This window comes from Loxodonta africana, chromosome 13, assembly GCF_030014295.1.
Source record: "Loxodonta africana isolate mLoxAfr1 chromosome 13, mLoxAfr1.hap2, whole genome shotgun sequence".
NCBI classification, from domain to species: Eukaryota; Metazoa; Chordata; class Mammalia; order Proboscidea; family Elephantidae; genus Loxodonta; species Loxodonta africana.
In genome coordinates this window covers 38,395,266-38,420,290 of record NC_087354.1, presented here as the reverse complement: position 1 = coordinate 38,420,290, position 25,025 = coordinate 38,395,266, and the positions used below count along the sequence as shown (strand labels likewise).

At 41.0% G+C, this 25,025-nt stretch overlaps 1 protein-coding gene across 1 annotated transcript in view; it reads right to left on the bottom strand.

Moving 5' to 3' along the window:
• Positions 1–1,783: 1,783 nt before the first annotated feature.
• The window catches only part of FBXO22 (F-box protein 22), a 50,105-nt gene continuing 26,863 nt past the window's right edge, over positions 1,784–25,025 (bottom strand). Inside the window, exons 5-7 of the mRNA XM_003413837.4 lie at positions 22,117–22,281; positions 12,804–12,969; positions 1,784–2,947 (exon numbers count right to left, since the gene is read on the bottom strand). Coding sequence (XP_003413885.1) covers positions 2,530–2,947; positions 12,804–12,969; positions 22,117–22,281 — 749 coding nt within the window. The 3' untranslated portion in view covers positions 1,784–2,529. The remainder of the gene's footprint in view (positions 2,948–12,803; positions 12,970–22,116; positions 22,282–25,025) is intronic.

Genomic DNA, 25,025 nt, shown 5'->3' with positions numbered 1-25,025 from the left:
TATACCTTGAAGCAACCTTTTATAAAGCAAACTGAAACCACAGAAATGATTTTGCTTTGAAAATATATAAAGGAAATCAATGTTTTTCAATGTCTTGATTAAATTAACCATTCTATTATCTGATTGTCACTTGAAAGAAGGCAGCTCAGTGTGAAGACACTAAGGGTACATATTTTTGTGCTCACCTCAATTTCTCACATGATCCTTTTTCCTGTTTCACAAATGACTGCAAAGCTTGCCATTTCTAGGAATTTGTTCTTTTATGCAATATAGTATGTTTTTAGCTGAAACAGTAATCCTTTAATGCTTGCTTTTATATTAGCCAAACCTTTCATAAATGTAACAAATTAAGTATATAGTTTTAACTTTAACTGAGGTAGGAGGACTTCTGTTCTCATCGGTACTAACGTTGTTTCCATTGGGTCAACTCCTCCCCCTGCTAAAGAATTCTACATCAAGGGTACAGCCATGTGGCCAAATGACTGCACTGTTCCCAGCAGGCCCCAACGGCTCAGCTATATACCAAGGACTCCTGTAACAACTTCAAATCCTGTATGAAATGACCCTGTAGTAGACTCTTCTTCGGAAAGTAACAGAAAACATTTTATATGAGTATTAATTTGAAAAAATAAAACAATTCAATCCTCAGGCTCATTCTGTTCATGTTTTCAGTTTTTAAAATCCATTTTCCTCCACTATTCAACCAACTCTTGACACTATCAAGGATAAAGAAATTTTACAAAATATTTTCCTTATGTGTTATATAAGCAAATGCAAGGACAGGAATCTTGAGGTACTGTCTACTTGACAGTGGGTACTGATGTTAAGTAGAAAAATGAATAGCTAAAGAGAAATGGCTAATACAAATATTCACTGATTAAAAGTTCTATCATGATTAAACTTTTCTCTGGACTTTCCTCAGGAACTAAGATTCAGAATAACCATAAAACAGAGGAGCCCTTACATATTTTTACCATATATACATAAATAGCAAGAGGCAAGAAGTGGGAGAAAAGTGGTAAAAGCAGAAAAGTAGGAAGAATGTTAACGTTATCTGATTTTACTTACCTTGCAAGTCTTCTACTGTTCCGTTAGAACAAAGCACTGGCCATTCATTACAAAAGTGCCATATGTTAATTAGATCACAATGTATTAGGTAGAATATGCCAAAATAAGGATATCCTGTAACAAAGACCTAAAACAAACAGACAAAAAAACAGTGCCTTAAATAAGACTGATGTTATTTTCTGTAAGAGTCTGGTGGCAAGTAGTTTTGGTGGTTCTGTTCCACTAAGTTGGGTAGGGTCCCAGGATCCTTCTGTGTGGTTTTTCTTCCAACATGGTGTCGCGTCCTCTGCAGAGTCCAGGATGGCTCACCATCAGATCCACTTTCTAAGCAACAGGATGGAGAAAGGCACCAAAAATGGGCACACCACCATTTTAAAGGACACACATTATTTCCCCTCACATAACTGGCCAGAACATAGTCATACCTGCAAGAGGGACTGGGAATGCAGTCTTTATTCTAGAGATGCATGTGCCCAGCCAAAACCAAAGGTTCCATCGCAATGCAAAAAGGGAAGAAGAGATACTGGGGAAAAGCTGGTGTTTTTCTGCACATGTCTCATTTAGATATTTATAAAATTAGAAATTCAAACTTGAAAATAATCCAACTAATATGCCAGGATTCACTAGCTGACAAAATAGTATTCTGCATTTTCTTTTACAATTAGTTTACTTCATTTACCCACCAAAAGCAATGAAATACAAAACGCTACCTGAATGAGTTTCCAAGGTGTATTTTATTGGTATAAAACCAAAATGAGGTGACAATTCCCTGGTCTGCCAATTAGCTATACAGAACTAGGTGAAAAAAATTTTTTTTCTCTTTCAATTTCTTTACTGAAGAAAAAGAGGAAAATTTTTCACTTACAAAGTAATAAAATACTGATTAGTCTTGGCAATTTATCTGAGCGACTTTAGAGTACCAAAACAAAAATAGTTCTTTAATTTTTATCAAGTAAAAAGTCAGTAATGATTTTATTACAGCTTCTGAAAAAACTGGTAGAGCAGAGAAAGATTTCTCAAACAAACCATCTGCGTATTTTTCTCCTTCATTAAGGGAGAAAAAGTCTTCATGATTCTGCTAAAAGATCATCTACCAATGCAAAGAGGTAGTCATGGAATGTCTTAATCTCCATCCTACTGATGAGTCTCCTTTCACCCTTCCCATGCAGGAAAGCTGGTTAAGGCCATGTCACACAACAGCTGCAGAGTCGGATGCAAAAGAACCATATTTTGTATGTTTGTGTTTGATGCAAAAGCTCTCAACTCTTGTTCTCCGTTATGTTACAAAGTTGTCTTCCATCTATTAAAAGCTACCCCAATGTGATCTTTACAGCAACAATCAAAGCTAAAAAACAGATGTATCTAAAGTCATTTTTGTTTGAAATACACATATTATCCCAAATATCCATTTTCTGGAAAAGGCAGAGCCCAAAATTTATGGCAGCCACTTTAGAGGTGGCTCTACTTAGATGACCCAAGGTGAATAAGTGTCATTATTGTTGTGTAGCTATGGAACAGATCATCATCCTTGACCTCATTACATTTCCTCAGTATAAAGTTCCCAGTGACTATCCGGTCACACCCAATTTCTCCATTTCCAAAGAAGCCAAATAAGGGAACGCTGGGAAAAAACTTTCTAAATGCATCAGCCTCAACATTCCCTTTAGCTCTATAATACTGAAAGCCCCTGCCCACACATGCGAACATGAAGCCAAAGGTATTCTGTTCTGGAATGTTGGCAGCTTTCAGGCGCTGCATCGCAGCCTCAGCAGTCTTCTCGTCATTGACGTCCTCAGTGAGGAGCACCGTGGCACTCTGGATGCGGTGTCCACTAAATGACAGTCCAACCACACCAGTGGCATCAATATCCAGAGGGTTCCTAAAAATTAAATTATATAAGTGGCAATATATCATGAAACAAAATTAAATTTTTAATGTGTTTAAAAAAAAAAAATCCTCATTCAGTGATTGGGGGGCTGCTGCCTTTAGGAGCCTACTGTTAGTCTGAGGTTCACCCTTCCAGATAAGGGAAGTATTAAAAAAAATAATAATAATAGGGTAAAAATTAATCTACTGAAATGAATGCATTAAAGGACATAGAAGGCAGATCTATGAAGAAGCAAGCAACTGATTTTTACGTCAGGACTACAAAGAGCAAAGGCATCTCCACAAACGCTTCTGAAACCATCCCTGGGCTATCAGAAGGGTATAGAGTATCCTTGCCTTTTTGACTTCCTTACAATACCTTACTATTTTACGTACATGTACCTATTAAATAAAGCTTTTTGCATATTTACACCTTTGATTACACTTTTTTTCCTACCTAAGTTGTCAAATTCTGAAAGAAAAGTGTATTAAAGATATGACCATGGAGGCTAAGTTTATCAAGAACCCATACACCAGAAGTTCAGCTGCATGTTGTTCGATCCATAAGATACATTGCTTTTGTCTTGTTTACTGCTTTGACCCTAGAATTTGGCTTAGTCTAATGGTAAAAACTCATGCTTTCTTTCTGTTTGTATTTGCCTGGTATGTTTTATAATAAAATATCCTTACAAAAGAAAAAAACAAATATAATATCAGTAAAAGCTATAAAGCTTAAAATAGCTATAAAGCTTAATCTTGCTTTTTTTTTTTTTTTTTTTTTGGATTTCCCTGTCTGGATTGACTTCTGGGTGCTCTGCCCAGTGTTCTAGTCTTGGGTTGATACCTGATATTATTGATTTTCTAACCAAGGAACTCCCTTTATTATTTCTTGTAGTTTTGGTTTGCTTTTTACGAATTCCCTCAACTTGTGTTTATCTGGAAAAGTCTTAATTTCACCTTCATATTTCAGAGACAGTTTTGATGGATATATGATTCTTGGCAGGCAATTTTTTTCCTTCAGTTTTTTAAATATGTCATCCCATTGCCTTCTTGCCTGCATGGTTTCTGCCAAGTAGTCCGAGCTTACTCTTATTGGCTCTCCCTTGTAGGTAACTTTTGGTTTATCCCTTGCTGCTCTTATAATTGTCTCTTTATCTTTGGTTTTGGCAAGTTTGATTATGTCTTGGTGACTTTCTTTTAAGATCTACCTCATGTAGAGTTCAATGAGCATCTTGGATAGATATCTTCTCATCCTTCACAATATCAGGGAAGTTTTCTGCCAACAAATCCTCAACAATTTTCTCTGTATTTTCTGTTATCCCTCCCTGTTCTGGTACTCCAATCACTCGTAGGTTATTTCTCTTGATAGAGTCCCACATGGTTCTTAAGGTTTCTTCGTTTTTTAAAATTCTTAATTATCTAATTTTTCTTCAAATATATTACTGCCAAGTGATTTATCTTCAAGTTCAGAAATTCTAGCTTCTACTTGCTCAATTCTGTTCTTCTGACTTTCTATTATCTAATTCTGTAATTTTATTGTTAATCTTCTGAATTTCTGATTGCTGTCTATGGATTTTTCCAGCTTATTAAACTTTTCATTATGTTCCTGATCTTTCTGATTTGTTCAGTTGCTTTATCTGTGTGTTCCTTGGCTTGTTCTGCATATTGCCTCATTTCCTTCCTGATGTCTTGAAAGGTTCTGTATATTAAACTTTTGTATTCTGCATCTGGTAATTCCAGGAATGCACTTTCATCTAAAAGATCCCTGGATTCTTTGTTTTGAGAGCCTGTTGAGGTGATCATGGCCTGTTTCTTTATGTGACTTGATATTGACTGCTGTCTCCGAGCCATCTGTAAGTTATTGTATTAGTTTATGCTTGCTTACTGTGTCGTAGCTGCTTGCTTTGTTTTGTTTTGGTATACCCGTATGGGTTGCTTGAGTGAGCTAGCTTGATTATTTTCACCTTTGGAGCTCTGGTGTCCTGTCCCCAGCTGGCTAGAGCTGTTATCAGGTATATCAGTCTAGGAGTCCATTCAGTTTTCTTGTATGAATTCAGCTCAGGTTTCCAGGTAGCTGATATCAAGTGTATGGTACACGCTCTGTCCTACAGTCTTAGAGGGGCAGGGGTGATTGGCATATATACCTGTATCTGATTGCAGCAGGGGGTCATGCTCTGAACAAGGCAGGGGGCTGAGAACTGACCCCCAAGAGTCTCTGAGGAAAACGTGTCTCTGTTCCCTAGAGCGTGCTTAAGTGGGCTCTACAGAGGGACCATGGGCACCCAAAGTTTTTGTTGTAAGGACTGGGAGGTACCAGTTATCCCTGGGCCCCTGTCGCAGGTGGCTGGGCAATCCAAGTGGAGCCACCAGTCCTTAGGTCCCTGTTGTGGGTAGGTGAGGACCTTGTTTAATAGGCAAAGCAATGTCAAATGTCAAACACCCACCTCTCCACCGCACGGCTGAAATGGTTGGAGTTTGCCAACAAGGGCCTATTCTCCCGAAATAGGCCCACACAGGTCCATGAAGAAGAGAAAAGCGTTCAAGGTCCATGGATGGTTTATGCCTGGACAGAAGCCGCTTCTGTCCTGAGCTCCCCCAGTTAATGGAGCTAGCAACTTATCTTTTCCCCCCAGTTGCAAATTTTTTCCTTCCCCAAGGCCAGGAGGACTGCTCCAGGTGCTCACCAGCGTCTATCTCAGGCCTAGGGATTCAGCCGCTGAAGCAGGCTTGGGGGTGGCGGGGCGGAGGGCACGGTAAAATATACACAAGTACTTAGCTTTTGCCGAGAGTGCCCTTCTCTTTAGTTTCCGGAGGTGTGAGTGGGCTGTGTGGCTGCTGCTTCTCCCTGAGGAAACTGCGTTCTCCTCAGGTCCTGGAGGTGTGAATGGGCTGTGTGGCTGGCTGCTTCTTCCTGAGGAAACTGCAGCTGAACGCTAGGGGCAGCCCGCTGCTGCCGCTGCCCCGGGAATGGTGCCTGAGGGCTCCCCGCGATTCAGGTCCAGTAACTCCTCTCAGCTTCTGAACGGTCTCTTCCTTCCCCTGCCCCTCAGTTCATTGTCTAAGCCTGCCTTTGATGCTCAGGGCTCCCAGCTTGTCACAAATATACTCGTTTCACTTGTTTTTTCGGGTCTTTGTTGTAAAGAGGGCTCGACGGAAACGTCTGCCTATTCTGCCATCTTGACTCCACCTCAAGTCCTTACATTTTTATCATCAATACTAAAATCTGAGTCCGTGATATGGGGTAGTGAGGAACTAAGACTCGAACAGATTAAGTGACTAAAATAATAAGGCCAGCTGGTGGCAAAACTAGTTTCTGAGGGGCAGAATCCATCTTCTGATGTCCTCTGCTGCCCTTTTAACTTTATGACACTTCCTCTTTGCTATACAATTGCAACGTTTGTGGTTGTCAATTTCTTGCCCTCAACAATTATTTACAATCTTCTCAGAAGGAAGAGGGGTATCTGTTGCTGTTAGGTGCTGTGGAGTTGGTTCCGACTCAAAGCAATCCCATGTACAACAGAATGAAACACTTCCTGGTCCTATGCCATCCTCGAAATTGTTGCTATTTCTGAGCTCATTGTTGTAGCCACTGTATCAATCCATCTTGTTGAGGGTCTTCCTCTTTTTCACTGACCTTCTACCTTACCAAACGTGATATCCTTCTCTAGGGACTAATCCCTCCTGATAACATGTTCCAAGTATGTGAGACAAGGTCTCACCACCCTCGCTTCTAAGGAGCATCCTTGGCTGTACTTCTTCCAAGACAGATTTGTTCGTTCTTCTGGCAGTCCATGGTTATTCAATATTCTTCACCCAAACCATAATTCAAAGGCATCAATTCTTCTTTGGTCTTTCTTATTCATCGTCCAGCTTTCGCATGCATATGAGACAACTAAAAATACATCTAGTGCTGCTATAACAGAAATACCAAAAGTGGATGGCTTCAACAAAGAGGGCTTTCTTCTCTCTGTTGACTCTGGAGGAGTCCTTGTCATCAATCTTCCCTTGGTCTGGGAGCATCTCAGGCAGGAACCTCAGGTCCAAGGGACACACTCTGTTCCTGGAGCTGTTTTCTTGGTAGTATGTGTTCCCCATGTCTCTCTGCTCGCTCCTCTCTTTTATATCTCAAAAAAGACTGGCTTCTAACACTATCTAATCTTGTAGATCTCATCAATATAACTGCCACTAATCCACCTCATTACATTATAGTGACAGGATTTACAACACACAGGGAAATCACATCAGATGACAAAATGGTAGACGATCACATAATACTGGGAATCATGACCCAGCCAAGTCGACATTTTTTGGGGACACAATTCAATCCATGACATTCCACCCTTTGGCCCCCAAAAATTCACGTCCTTAACCACATGTATCACATAGCAAAAGTGTTAAATCCAAGTCTAAATCCAAAAATTCTTCCTTATCTGTGAAATCTAGAATACAAGTTATCTGCTTTCAAAGGTACAATGGCAGAACAGGCATAAGCTAAACATTTCCATCACAAATGGAATAAAGTGGAGGCAAAGAAGGTGTAACAGGCACCAGGCAAGTTAGTAGAACACATTACATTAGCCTGCAAGGCTTTAAAATAATCCTCTGTTCTCTGAGACCATTCACACAATGGCCCTGCCCTCCAGACTCTAGGTATTGGCCACACCCTCCAGATTCTGAGTGGAGGCCCCTCAGCCCTGGGCTTCAGCTCCACCTTTCAGGCCCACTGGGACGGCAACTCTGCTCCATTGGCTTTAAGTGCACCATCCTCCTAGTCCATCTGAGTGGCTTCAGGCTCACCATTCTCCCAGTCCACCAGAGTGGTAACTCCACTCTTAGAAACACCAGAGGCTGTGGCTCCACCCTTTGAAACTCCCAGAGGTCAAGGCCATACCTTTTGAGACTGAGGCAGCTTGGCTTCCTGTGTTCCTTTTCTCTTCAGCTTCTCCTTCCTGGTTCCTTGGCCTCTCGGCCCTCAGGCCTCATGCCCAAATCTGCCCTGCTAGGGCAAGTGTTCCAAAGCTCTGTAGCTTCACCGGTAAGTGCCTGGAGACACCCTATTTTGCAATCCTAGCTCCACTGATAAGTGCCCCAAGGCACCCTACTCCGCCATGAAGCCTCCTTCGCCAAGGCATTCAGCTTTTTCGCTTTGTGGGCTGGCTCCAGCACTGTCTTGCACTGGTATCCTGGTTCTGCTGCTGCTGGTCCTTTGCTGCTGCTTCTCACCAACCGCACCATCTCCAGTGTTAACAGTTCTCACTTCCTTCTGACTCCTCTATCCAGTCACAGTTTCAAAACCAATCCACATTTTGTGTATCTGTTAGAGCAGCACCCCACTTTCAATACCAAATTCTATCTTAGGCTGGGTTCTCTAGAGAAGCAAAACCAATAAAGCATATAAATATATATAGAGAGAGGGCGGTTTCTATCAAGGAAACGGATCATGTGATTGTAGAGGTTGAACGTCCCAAGTCTGTGGATCCGAATAGAGGCTTCTCCTGATTCACATAGCCACAGGGGCTGGTGAACCCAAGACTGGCAGGTCGGAGAGCAGGGCTCTTGCCCACAGGCTGTGAAGATCAATGAATCTCAAGATTGGCAGGCAAGCTGATAGCTCAAGTCCCAAGAACCAGAGGTCAGACGAATAGGAGATGGCTACAGGATCCAGGGTGAGCAAAAAGCCAGAATGTCTGCTTATATTTGGATGCAGACCACACCCCCAAGGAAACTCTTTCAACTGATTGGCTACTCACAGCATATCCTATCATGGGAGTGATCACATACACTCAGAGTCATAGCTCAACCAAGTTGACACACAATCTTAACCATCACACATGGCTTGGGTAAGACGCACCTTAGTCCTCAAAGTGACATTTTTGCTTTTTAACACCTTAAAGAGGTCTTTTGCAGCAGATTTGCCCAAAGCAATGCATCTTTTCATTTCTTGACCATTGCTTCCATGAGTGCTGACTGTGGATTCAAGTAAAATGAAATCCCTGATAACTCTTTTCTCCCTTTATCATGGTGTTGGTTCAGTTGTGAGGATTTTTCTTTGTGTTGAGGTGTAATCCATACTGAAGGCTGTAATCTTTGATCTTTATCACTAAATGCTTCAAGTGCTCTTCACTTTCAGCAAGCAAGTTTGTTTCATCTGCATAACACAGGTTGTTAATGAGTCTTCCTCCAATCCTGATGCCACATTCTCCATATATATATAGTCTAGCTTCTGCACACCATTAAAATGTAGCATTGATTTACTCAACAGCTTCTCTTACCTAATGATACAGTATGTGTAACACATTAAAATTAATGTGTTGTGTAAACAGTAATGGGAATTTCAGAACACTTAATTGTGTTCATGAAGAACCTGTATATAGATCAAGAGGCAGCTGTTCGGACAGAACAAGGGGATACTGATTGGTTTAAAGTCAGGAAAGGTGTGCATCAGGGTTGTATTCTTTCACCATACCTATTCAATCTGTATGCTGAGTAAATAATAGGAGAAGCTAGACTATATGAAGAAGAACGGGGCATCAGGATTGGAGGAAGGCTCATTAACAACCTGTGTTATGCAGATGATATAACCTTGCTTACTGAAAGTGAAGAGGATTTGAAGCACTTACTAATGAAGATCAAAGACCACAGCCTTCAGTATGGATTGCACTTCAACATAAAGAAAACAAAAATCCTCACAACTGGACCAATGAGCAACATCATGATAAATGGAGAAAAGACTGAAGTTATCAAGGATTTCATTTTACTTGGATCCACAATCAACAGCCATGGAAGCAGCAGTCAAGAAATCAAAAGACGCATTGCATTGGGTAAATCTGCTGCAAAAGACCTCTTTAAAGTTTTGAAGAGCAAAGATGTCACCTTGAAGACGAAGGTGTACCTGACCCAAGACATGGTATTTTCAATTGCATCATATGCATGTGAAAGCTGGACAATGAATAAGGAAGACCGAAGAAGAACTGACGCCTTTGAATTGTGGTGTTGGTGAAGAATATTGAATATACCATGGACTGCCAAAAGAACAAACCAATCTGTCTTAGAAGAAGTACAACTAGAATGCTCCTTAGAAGCAAGGATGGTGAGACTGTGTCTTACATACTTTGGACATGTTGTCAGGAGGGATCAGTCCCTGGAGAAGGACATCATGCTTGGCAGAATACAAGGTTAGCGGAAAAGAGGAAGACCCTCAACGAGGTGGACTAACACAGTGGCTGCAACAATGAGCTCAAGCATAGCAATGATTGTAAGGATGGCTCAGGACCAGGCAGTGTTTCATTCTGTTGTGCACAGGATCACTATGAGTCGGAACTGACTCAGCAGCACCTAACAACTACTAACAACAAAGAGTAATGATTTTTTGGGTATATTTCCCATATTAAATATAAAAAATAGACGGTATATAGATAGCCACGCTAACAGACCAGCACCTCAGATGTTATGAGAGACTGGCATTTCAGAAGTAAATTGTATGCTGAATCACCACTGCCCTTATCTTTAAACAATTTAAAGGTAAAAACAAAGACACAGGAAAATTAGGCAAGGAAGGAAACAACCCATAGATAAGAACAAAAACAAAAAAACAAAGTTGCCTTTGATTCAAATCCAACTCAGGGCAACCCCATGTGTGCAGGGCAGAAATGCACTTACTTCATAGGGTTTTCAAGGCTGTGACCTTTCAGTAGTAGATCACCAGGCCTTTCCTCCAAGGCACTTATGGTAGGTTTGAACTGCCAACCTTTCAGCTTAACTGTTTGTACTACCCAGGGACTCCTAACCCATAGATCACCACCAAGACTTCAGCGTATGTATGCATGAAATCTAAAATTTACATAGTGCTTAACATCCTACTACCTGGAATTCAACGCACTTGGCTTTCCTCCCTTCTTCCTCACCGGAAGTTCAGGGACCTCAGCTTAGCTTTTTCTTTTCTGGATCCATAAACAGAGACTACCAGGAAAGAGATGATAACTGGGATGGTTTATGTTGCCTCTTGCTGGTACAAAACAACCTGTCTTCCCACTATTGTAAGAACTTGAGAAATAGTTTAAACTGAGAAGAAAACATTCTTTTGTGGTTAAGAGAGTGGGGAGGGACGGAGGGTGGGAGAGGGGCATTCACTAAGTAGATAGTAGATAGGAACTACTTTAGGTGAAGGTAAAGACAGCACACAATACAGGGGAGGTCAGCACAATTGGACTAACAAAAGCAAAGAAGTTTCCTGAATAAACTGAATGTTTCGAAGGCCAGTGTAGCAGGGGCAGGGGTTTAGGGACCATGATTCTGGGGGACATCTAAGTCAATTGGCATAATAAAATCTATTAAGAAAACATTCTGCGTCCCACTTTGAAGAGTACATCTGGGGTCTTAAACGCTAGCAAGCAGCCATCTAAGATGCATCAATTGGTCTCAACCCACCTGGGTAAAAGGAGAATGAAGAACACCAAGGACGCAAGGCAATTACGATCCCAAGAGACAGAAAGGGGCACATGAACCAGCGACTACGTCATCCTGAGACCAGAAGAACTAGATGGTGCCCGGCTACAACCAATGACTGCCCTGACAGGGAACACAACAGAGAACCCCTGAGGGAGCAGGAGTGCAGTGGGATGCAGACCCCAAATTCTCATAAGACCAGACTTAATGGTCTGACTGAGACTAGAAGGACCTTCTGCTGGCCCAGGACAGGGACGATTCCTGAAGCCAACTCTTCAGACATGGACTGGACTGGACAATGGGTTGGAGAGGGATGCTGGTGAGGAGTGAGCTTCTTGCATCAGGTGGACACTTGAGACTATGTTGGCATCTCCTGCCTGGAGGGGAGATGAGAGGGTGGAGGGGGTTAGAAGCTGGCGAAATGGACACGAAAGGAGAGAGTGGAGGGAGAGAGCGGGCTGTCTCATTAGGGGGAGAGTAATTGGGAGTGTATAGCAAGGTGTATATGGGTTCTGTGTGAGAGACTGACTTGATTTGTAAACTTTCACTTAAAGCACAATAAAAATTATAAAAAAAAAAAACCTGTCTTCACATCATCACTCAGTGAGAAACAATACCAGTGCTTACAGGAAGCACTTGGTGGTGGTGGTGGGGGTTACATTTTCCTGCTTTTGGAAACTTGATATTTATGTCCACTAATTAGATAAATTCAAAATACTACATATTTTCATTTAAAATGGAAAGGGCGTATGGCTTCTAAGGTAGAAGAACAAATATTTTTATCCTGAAAGCAAAAGCTGTAGTAACAAAATAAAGATCCTTGAAAAGGCCTTTTATGAAGATGTGATACAGAATTTCCAAAAATGTGAGCCAAGGAATACCAGTAATCCTGCAAGGTGCTCCACAGAAAAAAGGCTTTGTGGCCAAATCCATTTGAGAAGTGACACAGGTAATATTATTGCCTCTCTAGGAGATCTATAAAGCACTGAGCATACTGAAGGCTCTGAGAATTTTTATCATAAAGATACACTGTTTAACCACGAAAGTCCGTTAGAGGAGGAAACAGAACTACAGAGGAAGTGACATATGGGGTCACAGAGTAGCAGAGCTGTGAAAGGAGAGATCACGAAGCAAGGATTTGTTACAAATATGTTTAAAATTGATTTTAAGAAAACTGTTGAGTCCAACTAGGAATACTTACTTAAAGGACCCAAAAAAACCCAGTGTCATCGACAATACACACAAATTTCATTCTTCAACTACGAGCAGACTTACGTTCAGTAAGCCCCTTCATCTATGTCTACAGCAAAATGCAATGAACTTCAGCAGTTCCTGAAACATGTTTTTTAAAAAGCCCAAAGTAACAAAAAACTGAGAACACCATCCCTCATCCACAGAAGGAATTAGAAGCACACCAGACATACTTTTCAGAAGTCAGTGATGACAGGTTGTCCACTTGGCCTCCAGCCAAGATGATATTCATATCACTGAAAGTGCTGATCACTCGCTGCAGATAATTGCCGGCTCCCACTTTACAGCAATTGTAGCCAAATACAAGGACCACTCGAAGTTCAGGGTTATCCAGAAGACCTACAGAGAAATGAAGGGCAACAATTAAAGATGACCTTAAAACAGGAATTGTTCTCTGCATCTTGCAAAATGAAATGTTACCGCTAATGGTGTGCACTCCTAGTTTAAAGTGCAATTTAGTGCTTAAGCTGGCGAGCTTTCCATTTTTCACAAACTTCAACAGTACTCAAAATCTCTACTACAATTAATTTTCTCCTATTAGAAAAACTAAATGGTTATTTGAAAATAATACAGTCAACACTCAACACAAGTAAGGAAGCAGCTAGGTAACAGAGCAGCAGCCCTTGGTAGACCACGGTCTAAGCCGGCTCCACACAGACCACTGCCTGGAACGGAAGGGAATACTTGCTTACACAGGACAGAGTTAGGCAACAGTGAGACCTTAAAGATCCAGAGACAAAAAGGCACCTGTAGTTGGTTAAACAGGGGCCTCAAACAGGTATGACCACGTGAAATCCCCGGAACCTGTTTGACTTCATTTGCAGAGAGGATCTGTGAAGACAGGATTAAGCTGAGGATCCTGCGATGAAGAGATCATTTGGGGTGGGCTCTAAGTCCAACGGCAAATGTCCTCATTAGAGACACACAGCGGTGAGACAACAGGAGAGCAGGCAGCAATGTGACCACAGAAGCTGACAGATTGGAGTGATGTGGCCACAGGAACGCCCACAGCCAAGAGAAGCTGGAAGAGGCAAGGGACATACCCTGCCCCAGCGCCTCCAGAGAGTGTCCTGCTGACACCTTGTTGTCAGACTTCTAACTTCGAGAACTGAGGGAGGGTAAATTTCTGTTGTTTACTGTAAGCCACCAAGTTTGTGGTAATTTGTTACGGCACTCCTAGGAAACAGACAGACCACCAAAATACAGGTGTTATTGACTTACTCCAGGAGGGAGTGGGAGTGAAGGATTAGCCACTGGAAGCTCATTCCAAAGCAGAAAATGTTCAATTCTGCAGCAAATACAAGACACAGCATGTGGACTGAAAGTGGCTACTGCTGGGGGGCGGCACGTCTAACAGGAGACAGGCTGGACGGCACACTCCCCAGAAAGCTTGCTCCCCTCCCCAGCTTTCACCTGTGCTATGGCACCCTGTTTACAAATATCAACTTGAAATTTGCCAGCACCACCAAGCAGAGGTAGCCTTTGGGACAGGGGAAAAAAAATCCAACACCTAAACCACACTCCTGTTTTCATTTGGCTCAGCCATATGACTTCTGTCTCAACAAACCTGAGGTGAGGGTTACCAAAAATAAGGCTCACATAAGAAAATGGGGCAGGGAGGTGAGAAAGGGGTGAAAGACCAATTACTAACACCAAATAATGAACTTATTCTGGGAAATGCTTCTGGTCCATTTCTAATTTTCTACTCATAAACTCACAGTAAATCTTTTACATGATGCTGCAACAAAATATTAGCACAGGGGGCTTACAAAAATACGAGAAGGAGGGGGCAGCTGGCAAACAAATGTAGAAGGCACATGTTATTTGTGTAAAAATACGATAGTGTATAAGCCCAGTACTTTCATGATACCATATACCCCAAACCATTACTAAAGGGTCTTTTTATCCTCAGACCAAACCAGCAAATTTTGAGGGAATGTATTTTTTTTTTACTAAATTTTCAGAGTTGGAAGAGGCCTGTGGGATCAAAAGTCTAGTCTTATTTTACAAGGGAGAATTGTTAATCTCAGAGAAGTGACTAGCCAGGACAATGTCACAGCAGACTCTAGATTAGAACCCACATCTCCTGATTTTCGGAGCTTTAACTTTTAGAAACCTAAAGACTTCTATATTTCTACCTCTCCTACTGTTTTCTAAGCTCAAGACCCTCTTTTGCAATTGTCTACTACACATTTTCATCTGAATATTCTAAAGATAGATCCCTTGGTGGTGCAAAAGGTTTACTCTTGACTACTAACCTAAAAGGCTGGCAGTTCGCTGCCCCCAGAGGTGCCCTGGAAGAAAGGCCTGGCAGTCTGCTTCTGTAAAGATTACAGCCAAGAAAACCCTATGGACCAGTTCTATTCTGTAACGTGGAGTTGCCATAAGTCAGAATTGACTCAAAACCAACAGGTTTGGTTTCTGGTCTATATATACATATACATGTATACATATATATATATAAAGTAAAGGCAGTTCTACTGTCTCATAGGGCTGCTATGAGTTGGAATCGACTCAACAGCAAGCGGTTTGGTTTGGGTTTGGATATAGGTATACAGAAGGGAGCCCTGGTGGTACAATGGTTAAACACTAGGTTGCTAACTGAACGGTCGACAGTTCCAACCCAGCAGCCGCTCCGTGGGAGAAAGATGTGGCAGTCTCCTTCCGTAAATTGCTTTGGAAACCGTATCAGGCAGCTCTACTCTGTCCTATAGGGGCACTATGAGTTGGAATTAACTCGATGGCAATGGATTTGGCTGTAGGTAAAGTGCTACGGCTGCTAACCAAGGGCCGGCAGGCGCTCCTTGGAAACTCTATGGGGCAGTTCTACTCTGTCCTATAGGGTCGCTATGGCACTGTGTTTGGTTTTTTTTGTTTTATATGTGTGTGTATTTACACACATACACACAGAGCAAACAGGATAAACAGTTAACATTTGGGAAATACTGATGAAGGATATATAGGGATTCTTTATAATATTTAACACTTTTCTATAGTCTGAAATTATTTTAGGGTTGAAAAAAGTTAGGTAGCCTGTAGATGCTTTAACAGAATTGTTTCTTAATAACTGATACAAAGCTTCTGATAATACTGTACTCAAATTTTTCTTCCAGGCCAAAATCATATCTCTATTAGCAAAGAATAGGGGTCCACTATAGCTCTGGGCAAAATCCTGCCCACTGCTTCTTTTATAAATAAAGTTTTAATGGAACACAGCCACACCCATCATTTACATAGTGGGTGCCTTTACCCTAAGCTAAAATGGCAGAGTTTGGAAATGGCAGATACTGCAATACAGACTAGAAGTCTAAAATACTTACTATCTAGCCCTTTACAGAAATAGTTTGTGGACCCCTGGCACAGAACTCTTGTGCCTTGGTAGGGCTTTAACCTATGTATCAGAAAGGACATAAAAATCTTTTTGGGATAACTTAACAACAAAAAAGACAAACAATCCAATCAAAATTTGGGTAAAGGACTTGAATAGACTTTTCACTAAAGGGGATATTCAAATGGCCAACAAGCACATGAAAAGATGCTCAACGTTATTAGCTATTAAAGACACAAATCAAAACTACAATGAAATACCACCTCAACCCCATTAGAATGGCAATGATTTAAAAAAAAAAGAAAAACAGGTGTTGGTGAGGTTGTGGAAAAACTGGAACCTTCATTCATTGCTGGTGGGAATGAAAAATGGTATAACTGCTGTGGAAAATAGTTTGGCAGTTCCTCAAAAAGTTGAACATAGAACTACCATATGATCCAGCAATCCCAAATCTAGGTGTATACCCAGAAGTGAAATTAGAAACAAAAACAGAAACCTGTACACCAATGTTCACTGGACAACTTTTCACAACAGCCAAAAAGCAGAAACAATCGAAATGTCCATCAACAGGTGAATGCATAAACGAAATGTGATCTATACACACAATGGAATATTACTCAGCCATAAAGAGAAATGAAGTCCTGAAGCATGTCACATTAGGGATGAACCTTGAAAATACTGTGCTAACTGAAATAAGTCACAAAAGGACAAATACTGCATGATCTTACTTACATGAAATTAGCAAATATACAGGGCTTGAGTCGGGTGCACCTTAGTCTTCAAGGTGACATCTTTGCTCTTCAAAACTTTAAAGAGATCCTTTGCAGCAGATTTACCCAATGCAATGCGTCTTTTATTTCTTGACTGCTGCTTCCATAGCTGTTGATTGTGGATCCAAGTAAAATGAAATCCTTGACAACTTCAATCTTTTCTCCGTTTATCATGATGTTGCTCATTGGTCCAGTTGTGAGGATTTTTGTTTTATGTTGAGGTGCAATCCAAACTGAAGGCTGTGGTCTTTGATCTTCATTAGTTAAGTGCTTCAAATCCTCTTCACTTTCAGCAAGGAAGGTTGTGTCATCTGCATAACGCAGGTTGTTAATGAGTCTTCAATCCTGATGCCCCGTTCTTCTTTATATAGTCCAGCTTCTCAGATTATTTGCTCAACATACAGATTAAATAGGTATGGTGAAAGAATACAACCCTGATGCACACCTTTCCTGACTTTAAACCAATCAGTATCTTCTTGTTCTGTCTGAACAACCACCTCTTGATCTATGTAAAGGTTCCTCATGAGCACAATTAAGTGTTCTGGAATTCCTATTCTTCGCAACGCTATCCATAATTTGTTACGATCCACACATCGAATGCCTTTGCATAGTCAATAAAACACAGGTAAACATCCTTCTGATATTCTCTGCTTTCAGCCAGGATCCATCTGACATCAGCAATGATATCCCTCGTTCCACATCCTCTTCTGAAACCGGCCTGAATTTCTGGCAGTTCCCTGTTGATATACTGCTGCAGCCGTTTTTGAATGATCTTCAGCAAAATCTTACTTGCGTGTGATATTAACGATATTGTTCTATAATTTCCACATTCGGTTGGATCACCTTTCTTGGGAATAGGCATAAACATGGATCTCTTCCGAACAGTTGGCCAGGAAGCTGTCTTCCATACTTCTTGGCATAGACAAATAAGCACCTCCAGCACTGCATCTGTTTGTTGAAACATCTCAGTTGATATTCTATCAATTCCTGGAGCCTTGTTTTTTGCCAATGCCTTCAGAGCAGCTTGGCCTTCTTCCTTCAGTACCATCGGTTCTTGGTCATATGCCACCTCTTGAAATGGTTGAACATCGACTAATTCTTTTTGGTATAATGACTCTGTGTGCTCCTTCCATGTTCTTTTGATGTTTCCTGCATCGTTTAATATTTTCCCCATAGAATCTTTCACTATTGCAACTCAAGGCTTGAATTTTTTCCTCAATTCTTTCAGCTTGAGAAACGCCGAGCGTGTTCTTCCTTTTTGGTTTTCCATCTCCAGCTCTTTGCACATGTCTTTATGATAATTTACTTTGTCTTCTTCAGACGCCCTTTGAAATCTTCTCTTCAGTTCTTTTACTTCAACTATTCTTCCTTTTGCTTTAGCTACTCGACGTTCAAAAGCAAGTTTCAGAGTCTCCTCTGACATCCACCTTGGTCTTTTCTTTCTTTCCTGTCTTTTCAATGATCTCTTGCTTTCTTCATGGATGATGTCATTCCACAACTCGTCTAGTCTTTGGTCACTAGTGTTTAATGCGTCAAATCTATTCTTCAGATGGTCTCTAAATTCAGGTAGGATATACTCAAGGTCATTATTTTGGCTCTCGTGGACTTGCTCTGATTTTCTTCAATTTCAGCTTGAACTTGCATACGAGCAATTGATGGTCTGTTCCACAGTTGGTCCCTGGCCTTATTCTGACTGACGATATGGAGCTTTTCCATCATCTCTTTCCACAGATCCAGCCGATTTGATTTCTGTATGTTCCATCTGGCGAGGTCCATGAATATAGTTGCCGTTTATGTTGGTGAAAGAAGGCATTTGCAATGAAGAAGTCATTGGTCTTGCAAAATTCTATCATTCGATCTCTGGCATTGTTTCTATCACCAAGGCCATATTTTCCTACTACTGATCCTTCTGCTTTGTTTCCAACTTTTGCATTCCAATCACCAGTAATTACCAATGCATCCTGATTGCATGTTTGATCAATTTCAGACTGCAGCAGCTGATAAAAATTCTTCTATTCATCTTTGGCCCTACTGGTTGGTGCGTACATTTGAATAATAGTCGTATTAACTGGTCTTCCTTATAGGCATATGGATATTATCCTATTACTGACAGCATTGTACTTCAGGAAAGATCTTGAAACACTCTTTTTGACAATGAATGCAACGCCATTCCTCTTCAAGTTGTCATTCCCAGCATAGTAGACTATACGACCGTCCGATTCAAAAAGGCCAATACCAGTCCATTTCAGCTCACTAATGCCTAGGATATCGATGTTTATGCGTTCCATTTCATTTTTGGCGATTTCCAATTCTCCTAGATTCATACTTCGTACATTCCAGGTTCCAATTATTAATTGACATTTGCAGCTGTTTCTTCTCATTTTGAGTCATGTGACATCAGCGTATGAAGGTCCCGAAAGCTTTACTCCATCCACGTCATTAAAGTCGACTTTACTTTGAGGAGGCAGCTCTTCCCCAGTCATCTTTTGAGTCCCTTCCAACCTGGGGGGGGCTCATCTTCCCCCACTGTATCAGACAGTGTTCTGCTGCTGTTCATAAGGTTTTCACTGGCTAATGCTTTTCAGAAGTAGACTGCCGAGTCCGTCTTCCTAGTCTGTCTTAGTCTGGAAGCTCGGCTGAAATCTGTCCTCCACGGGAGACCCTGCTGGTATCTGAATACCGGTGGCATAGCTTCCAGCATCGCAGCAACACGCAAACCCCCACAGTACGACGAACTGACAGACATGTGGGGGCTGGCTCAGCCGCAGAGCCACATTTGATCCTAGAACTCTTTTTGCCTTCATACTTAACACTGAGTCACTTTCAAAGGCACTATCTGGTATTTCCCCCAGAAGAAATCTGGCATTTATTACAGTAGCTTTAACAATACAGCTAACTCTGGTCTGCTACTATGTACTCTAACAGCCTTAGATCCCTACTTCCAGTACAGTTTAGTTTCCTCATTGATAGTATACCATAACATCTGGGCAAAGCTGTTGTGAAGGTTAGAAATAGCATGTTGCACAGTGGTCAGGACACAATGCAAGTCAGTAAATATAAGCCATCTTTAATTGCCACTACAGTAGCCCCCTCCCTTACTTGCAGTTTCACTTACCCACGGTCAACTGCAATCCGAAAATGTTAAATGAGTAGCGTAATGAAATCTCACACCTTCCTGCTCCATGCCACCCGGGGATGACATTCGCATAACTTTTACTACAGCGTACTGTTATAACTGTTCTGTTTTATTATTATTGTTGTTAATCTCCTACTATGTGTTATTTATAAGTTACACTTTATTACAGGTATGTATATATAGATTAAAACATAGTATATATAGGGTTCGGTACTATCCATGATTTCAGGTATTCGCAGGGGGTCTTGGAACATACTACCCGAAGATAAGGGAAGACTACTGTATAAGGCAAGTGTGTGCTTCTTTGGCATGCTGTTTCCCAATGGGATGGTAAAAATATCTAAGATCTTCACTGCCCTCTATCCCTTCCTGAGCAACTTACAGACTTTCCCTCTAATCTGTTCCTCCACAGGCCACAAGGCCACACTAAAGATGGATCACCCCGTCACCCACTGTGAAGACTGTCTAAGGTATAGAGGCCAGTGTTAGCCCTCTTAGCAAGGCATTTTGCTAAGTGCTTTATATGCGATTTCATTTAAAATCTTCACAATTCTGTAAGTTACTTATTTCCACTTTATAGAAGAAGAGGCTGAGGTTTAGAAAAGTTCAGAAACTTGCTCTAAACTAGAGAGCTGGAAAGGCAGCTACTCCAAAGCCTGCGTCCTTAATAGCTTACGGTCCTGCCTCACCCCAGAGCTGGCTGCTGAAACTTTCCATTATCTACCAGTACCTGACCACCTCTCTCCTACTTTATTAAGAGGCCTGCTGCTCACTCTGCCTGTCTTGCTGCCAGTGCCTCACCCCTGTGCTTCCCTTCCCTCCATGCCCACTTTCACTCTCTTTGTGCACTGTAAGGGACAGCTGTAAAAGCTAATCTCAGTGTATGCTTTTCTTTTTCCTGATCTATAAACCAACCACAAGTTTTCCTTTTGGCACTAAATATGTTTTTTTCTTGCTGAGTTCAGCTATGTTTCAAGTGACAGATTTATCTCTCCACAGGCTGGCTGATCTATACATAAAAAAGCGATACCACCAAATATTTGTATGTCAACAGTGATTATTTTAATGATTAAACAACCCTGACCAGTCCATTTGCAGATATAGATAAAAAGTCTTGACACTGCCTTGTCTGAGTAAATAGTTCGTTGTCGGTTGCTGTTGTTAGCTGCGGTCTATTCCGACTCACAGTGACCACATGTGTGCAGAGCAGAACTGCTCCATGAGGTTTTCAGGGATGTGACCTTTTAGAAGCAGATCACCAGGTCTGCCTTCCAAGGAGCCTCTGGGTGGGTTCAAACCACCTGCCTTTCAGCTAGTAGTCAAGCACTTTCCCATCTGTGCCACCAAGGGTGTCTAGTTTGTTGCTTACCGCATTAAAGCTTTCTCATCAGAGCTCAGACACTAAGCCTACCCTTTACCTCTTTAAATTCACTTCTCATGGCCAGTCTACTCCAGCCAAGCTTACTCTGTCTGATGTGTCCTAGAACAACCCCTGCTCACTAGACTCTGCCTTATACACTTCCTAAACTCATAATCACATGCACTATACTTGCTTCTGTCCTTCTAATTACTCCAAATAGGACTAATCTGTACTTTCTACATTTTTTTTTAACAAGACCCCTTGCCACCGCCATCAAGTCAATTCCAACTCATCGCAACCCTACAGGACAAAGTAAAACTGCCCCACAGGGTTTCCGAGGCTGTAAATCTTTACTGAAGCAGACTGCCACATCTTTCTCTCACAGAGCAGCTGATGGGTTCGAACTGCTGGCCCTTCAGTTAGCAGCTGAGCATTTTAACCACTGCGCCACCAGGGCTCCTTTTTTTTTTAACATTAAATGCTTTTTATTAGTGTAAAAAGAAAATAAAAACTTTACCAAAGAAAAAAAGCTTTTCAGCTTTAAAAAACAAAAATGAGACAAAATATAAGAAAATATTCAGAAAAAGAATTCCTTGAAAATTCAGACTCAAATACAGATTATTGATAGAGTATGGAAAATTTTTCATCTCTGGTTCTCAGGCTTTAATGTATATAAAATAATTTAAAAAGTAAATCAATTCTACCAAAAATGTACTGCACTAGCCTCTCTTAGTCACTATTCGAATTATCCATATCTTCAGTAACACGTACACTTCTTCACAATTCAGAATCTTTCAGAGGATACTCGCATTCCCCAACTACCCAGAATTAAAAATGTAACAGACAAAATCAATTAACAGTAGGCACTTAAAGGTAAATAACGAAAACTTACCAACTTCAGTGAGTTGACGTCTTTCTAGAGTCATTTTCTTTGGGTCCTTAATAAAATGAAAGGGCTGTATTTTTATTCCTTCAATTTGAGGGAATAAAAGAGCAAAACCAGATTCTCCGATTTCTATTTCCTGAGGTCGATTGCTGGCTGATCCCATTGGAGTCACTAGGAAAAAAATTGAACAGTTCTATGAACACAATAAAAAACTGAAGTTTCATTTTGTAACACTGCTTATTAACCAGTCCCACCTAGACAACTGTAGTCAGTCACTAAGATAATCACCAAGCTAAAAGGCCACTATCTAAATAAAATTTTTTCAGCTTTGAAATATTTAGAAGTATAATATCACGATAGCTATAACTTACTTCCAAATGGTTCAGGAAGCAACGTTTTTATAAACAGAGAGGAAAAGCAAATGTTTCAATTTTTTTTTTAATTTGGTGAATTTAGATAAATGTTAATGAGTACTTACTATACTAGTCTATTATTCTCTCAACTTTTCTAAAGGCTTGATGTTTTTCAAAATAAAAATCTGGGTAGGAGAACTGCCTCTCCCCTGCCAGAAAGAGTGCCTGTGTGACCCCCACCCCAACCACTGGCCTCAACCCTCCAGTACCAGGGAAAGCACCTACATGAACCCTGGCTGCCAGCCCCATCCCACTCTTCCCCCACCAGGAAGAAAGCATAAGCAACCCCCGGCCACATGGCCCGCCCCTACCCTGCCCAGGAGAGCGCCTTCACAATCCCCAGTCACCTGCCCTGCCCACTAACGGAGGAAGCACCTCAGCACCCCCCAATGGATGCCCGCCTGGCTCCTTGCCCATTGCCCACCCACCTGGTGACTGGCTGTGAGCATTCCCGTACTGCCAGATAGCGTCCACCCAGTACATCCTCAGCCATTTCACACATACAGTAAACACAGACAAGGGCTCACCCTGCCCACTGTTGCCCCATCCAACTGAAGGCAGGAAGTAAATGCCCTATGCCGCCAGGTAGGCGATCGCTGAATCACACCTGACCCACTTATGCTGATATAGCAAAACAAAACAGAAATTCATAAATAAATAAAACAACCCCTTAATGCGTCAGAGACAGCAGACAATATCAAATCATATAAAGAAACAAGAGAAGACAGCTCAACCAAATGACCAAAATAAAGGTGCAGAAACCTTCCTGAGGAAGAGATGGTAATGGTACTACTTACTGCCTGATAATGAATTCAAAAGGCCTATATATAAAAAAAGAAAATTTTTTTTTTCTTTTTTTTCTTATACATATGGTCCTCAAAAAGATCAAGGAAAACACAGACAAAACCCTAGAAAAATTCAGGAAAACAATACAAGAACAAAATGACAACTTAGATAATTAGAAATCATACAAAAACAGCCAGCTAGAAATCCAGAAGATTAACATTAAAATATCAGAAATAGATAACTCAGCGGAAGAACACAGAAGCAGAATTGAAACAATGGAAGAAAGAATTGGCATGATAGAGGACAAGTTCCCTGGTACCAATTTGTGTGAGGTACAATCAGAAAAAAGAAAGAAAAACAAAAATGAAGAAAGCCTAAGAGTTATATGGGACACTATGAAGAGGAATAATTTAAGCGTGATGGGAATTCCAGAGCAGGAGGAGTCAAAAAATAGTAGAGAACTTTTGAAGATATCCTGGAAGAACACTTCCCCAGTATCATGAGAAACAAGATTCCCATCCAAGAAGTTCAACGAACCCCATACGGGATAGATTCCCAAAAGAAAGTCACCAAGACATATCATAATCAAACATTCTAAATACAAAGATAAAGAAGGAATTCTGAGAGCAGCTCAGGAAAAACGAAATATCACCTACAAAGGGACTCCAATAAGACTAAACTCTGATTTCTCCGCAGAGACCATGCAGGCAAGAAGGCAATGGGATGACATATATAAACTCCCGAAAGAAAAGAATTGTCAACCAAAAATTACATACCCAGCAAAACTGTCTCTCAAATATGATGGCAAAATTAGGGGGTTTTCATATAAACAAAAATTAAAGGAGTTTGTAAAAACCAAACTATACTTACAGGAAATATTAAAAGAAGTCCTTCAGATAAGGAACCAACAACAGCAGACTACAATGTGAGAGTAAGCCACACAACAGCATCACCAAGATGCCAACCCAGATAGAGAAACCTCAAAAGTAAAATAAAGCTACAGAGCCAAAAACAGGAATGACAACTTCAAAACAAAAAGGGGGAACAAGTGGGTGTACTCACAGAACTTCCATATGGAGAGAAAGTCAAGGTAATATCTAAAAATCACAGACTTTTAAACATAGGATGATAAAGGTAAACCTCATAGTAACCACAAAGAAAATTAACAAACCTACCCACCAAAAGGAAACCCTGGTGGTGTAGTGGTTAAGTGCAACAGCTGCTAACCAAAAGGCTGGCAGTTCAAATCCACCAGGTACTCCTTGGAAACTGTATGGGGCAGTTCTACTCTGTTCTATAGGGTTGCTATGAGTCAGAATCAACTCAATGCCAATGGGTTTGGTTTGGTATATACCCACCAAAATAAAGAGGAAAATAAAAAAGACTCAGTAAACACAAAATCATAAAAACAAAGGAAATAAAAAGACAATCCATGAGCAAAAAGAACTCAGCAGAGAAAATTAAGTAGAACAAAGAAACTGTCAACACCACAAAGTAAAAGAGTGTAACAAAACGACAGCAGTAAATTCAAACCTATCAATAATCACACCGAATGTAAACAGGTTAAACACACCAGTCAGAGGACAGAGTGGCAGACAGAAATAAAAAAAATGACCCATCAATATGTTGCCTACAAGAGACACACGTTAGACACAAAGACATAAAGAGGCTATAAATCAAAGGATGAAAAAAAATGTATCAAGCAAACAGTCAACA